The sequence below is a fragment of the Dinoponera quadriceps genome, unplaced genomic scaffold (genome assembly GCF_001313825.1).
Source record: "Dinoponera quadriceps isolate SergipeBrazil2010 unplaced genomic scaffold, ASM131382v1 scaffold362, whole genome shotgun sequence".
Taxonomy (NCBI): Eukaryota; Metazoa; Arthropoda; class Insecta; order Hymenoptera; family Formicidae; genus Dinoponera; species Dinoponera quadriceps.
This window is the reverse complement of record NW_014554457.1, coordinates 3,703-7,394: the sequence shown is the minus strand read 5'-3', so window position 1 is coordinate 7,394 and position 3,692 is coordinate 3,703. Positions and strand designations below refer to the sequence as shown.

Here is a 3,692-nt window from a genome sequence, read left to right as displayed (position 1 = left end):
AGTTATGAGTGCAATTTCTGAAGTGGTTGTTTGTAAAAAGTGTGGAAATAACATTAAATTTACTGAGACAAGTGCGCGTGGATTAGGTTTTAAGATCGTTGTTTCATGTAACGCGTGTGAAAATACAACAATACCTAATTGTCCTTATATAAAAAATGGTTATGAAATTAATCGCAGAATAACATTAGCTATGCGATTATTGGGTGTTGGTTTAAATGGTATCAAAAAGTTTTGCGCTTTTATGGATTTGCCCCATCCAATATACCACTCTTTTACGATAAAGTAAATGACACTATTGCTATAGCAACGAAAGCTGTGCGCACCATTAGTATGCAAAAGGCTGTTACAGAAGAAAAAGAAATGTCGTCAAAAGAAGGACAGAACTTAGGAATTACTGTTTCAGGGGATGGCTCTTTGCGCAAAAGAGGATTTTCATTTCTTTATGGCTTAACATCTCTAATCGGATGGTTCACGAGAAAAGTTATAGATGTTGAAGTAAAATCAAGATATTGTAAGGCATGTGATAACTGGAAAGGACAGGAAGATACTGCAGAGTATGATGAGTGGTATATTACGCATAAAGAAACTTGTAAATCTAATCACGAAGGCTCCGCTGGAAAAATGGAGGTTGATTCTGTGGTCGAGAAGTTTAAGCGCTCTGAGGAATTGTATAATGTTAAGTATGTCTCGTACATCGGCGACGGTGACAGTAAAACTTATAAGGGAATTGTAGATGCACAACCTTATGGAGATCAGATTGTAAAAAAAAAAGAGTGTGTTGGGCAAGTCCAGAAAAGAATGGGTTCAAGACTACGTAATTTAAAAAAAAAAACTAAAGGATTTGGCGGCGCAGGAAAGCTTACCGGTAAATTAATTGACGAACTCAGTTTGTACTATGGATTAGCAATAAAAAGAAACTCAGACAATATTAACAACATGAAAAAAGAAATATGGGCTACTCTTTACCATAAACTTTCAACCGACGAAAAACCGCAACACAATCGATGCCCGTCTGATGCTGATTCATGGTGTACATGGCAGAGTGCAAAAGCTACGAATATTCTCGCTTCTTACAGCCATAAGAAGCCGCTAAATGAGGAAGTTTTTAAAGCTATTCAACCCATTTATGAAGAATTAACAAACGATGATTTACTTACTAGTTGTTTGGGAGCTTACACTCAAAACAGTAATGAAAGTTTTAATTCTACGGTCTGGAACTTGGCACCTAAAAACTTTTCCAGCGGTAAAATGGTTTTAGATATAGCTACAGATATTGTTGTTTGTACATTTAACGATGGTATCAGTAGTGTTATGAACATTATGAAAGTCTTAAATTTGTCAATAGGACCGAACTGCTATAATTTTTGCTTAGAAGTTGATGCTTTGCAAGTCGATCAGGCTAAACGATCAATGAGCGAAGTAGCAAAGATTGCGCGCGCCAACATACAATCGGTTAGAAAATCAAAAGATGAGGAAAATATTGCTATAGAAAGTCAACTTTATGGAGCTGGTATTGCAGACTAATGGTAAAAATTTTTTTTGTTACAAAATTCAACTTTAACAACAAAATAATTGCATGCAAAACTTTAAACGCGTTTTTCTCGAAACCACATTTTTCAAATTGGCCTTATAAACTACGCGATCAATTTTTATCCCATCGACTTCAAATTTTGACAGCATCTTTATAATATGATTTCGCATAGAAGTACCTACGGAATTTTTGATTGATGAAAAATTTGTCATTTTATGACCATTTTAGAACGATTTTTTTCATCGAAATTTGTACTTTTAACTTCAAATTGTCACCATTTTTTTTTATTAATATTTTTTTATATCCATGGTTACTTCTATAGATATTTTCATGCTAAATAACGACCACTTTTTTTTTTTGTTCCAGATCAAAAATTGGAAGTGCCATTTGTAAGGCCGCGGAGCGCTTGTTCAAAAAGATATAGAGCGTTTGTACACCCTAGCAAAAAATGCAGGCCATTTTGTTAAAAAAAAAATTTTTTTAAATATCTTTTAGATGTATATTAACAATATCTACAATTATTTTTTAGAATAAATAAATTTTTCATATAAAAAAAAAATATTGAATATGTGCCTCATTTTACGCCCGCTACTGTAGCCATACCCCTTAATAAAAATTGTTGTAAATATTTTCGTTTTTTGTGGAACAATCAAAAACCTTGAAATTTACTTGTTTTCCATTTGGCTTAAGTACAGCATCATGGGTGTACAAAAATATTGAAGCCGGTGCTAAGTTATTTAAGAAAACAAGGACTATTATCAGTCGGATATTTGGACGACATATTCCTCTTTGGTAAAGACAAATTCGAATATGAAATAAACATTACGAGACCTCGCCAGTTATTAGAATCATCAGGCTTTGTTATCAATGAAACTAAAAGCCACTTATGCCCAGAAACATCATATCAGTTTTTGGGATTTGTTCTCAACACAGAAACGATGACGCTTGAACTGGTTAAAAGAGATAAAAGAGATCATATTACTAAATTAATATTAAATGCTAAAACTTTATCTAAGTGCTTGATCAGGAAATTTTTATATTACGTTAGGAAAATTTCGGCTGCATGTCCAGCGGTGTCGTATGGTAGTTTCCACGTGAAACTCTTCAAACGCCAGATTTACATAGCCCTTTTACAATCCGGAGGAAACTTTGACACGATAATGCGAATATCACCGTTTCTAAATCCAAATTTGATTGGTGGCAATGTCACACACAATGTAGGAATGGCTTCCAATCCAGTAAGACAAATGTCATGTAAAAAGATAATTTTTTTAAGCGTTTCAAATACTGGTTGAAAAGCGTGCTGCGACGGCGAGATAGCTTATCTGGGAATCTGGGATCAGAATGTGAGCCAAGAACATATCAATTATTTAAAGTTACAGGCGGCCCTTAAGGGCTTAAAGGTGTTCGCTTCAGATTTGACAAGTTGCAAACTATTATAAAAAGTAGATAATACAACAACTATAACATATGTGAATAAGATGGGCGGCGTTAAATTTCCTAAATTAAGTAGAACAGCGTATAATATATGGAGTTGATGTGAAAAAAGAATGCTATGGATCATTATCATCAATGACGCTACAGCCCGGAGTCGGGCCTAGACCTAGGGCCTAAACCTTTCTCTCACGTATGCATATGGTGCGCACGCAGATTATACACATGCATACAGGACCTACAGTTGAAACGCCGGTTTCGAATAGTAGATTTTTGTAGAAAAGTTCTCGTGGCATGGATACTCTTTGGTGGTTTGCCAGATCACCAAAGAGGAGCTTATGGAGCCTATGAAAATTGTTCTGATTCTGTCGGGAATCGAACTCGAGACCTCTAGCGTGGCGGACCGCAGTCTACCATGTCACGCTCGTGCTCAGAGGCTATTGAGAGTCGCCTCATATACTTTGTCCAGGAAAAACATTGAGGCTTATAAAGCTGAATATACTTCGAGGATAAATAAGCTAGACACCGAGTGGAAGCTAATCCTGTCGGCTTTCTCGAAGGTTACAAAGACATTTAGCAAGTTTGATATGGATTTGTTTGCTTCATGTGTTAATTCTAAATGCGAAAATTATTGTTCATGGCATAGGAATCCTAATGCAAACTGTATCAACGCGTTTGAAATGAAATGGACAAATCTCTGATTTTACGCCTTTCCTCGGTTTAGTAT

The 3,692-nt window shown here is 35.5% G+C and overlaps 1 protein-coding gene across 1 annotated transcript; it reads left to right on the top strand.

Moving 5' to 3' along the window:
- The first annotated feature begins 330 nt into the window (after positions 1–330).
- On the top strand, positions 331–1,524 carry LOC106750446. The gene has a single exon (XM_014630815.1). It carries the CDS (start codon positions 331–333, stop codon positions 1,522–1,524), a length of 1,194 nt encoding a protein of 397 aa, XP_014486301.1.
- Positions 1,525–3,692: the final 2,168 nt, after the last annotated feature.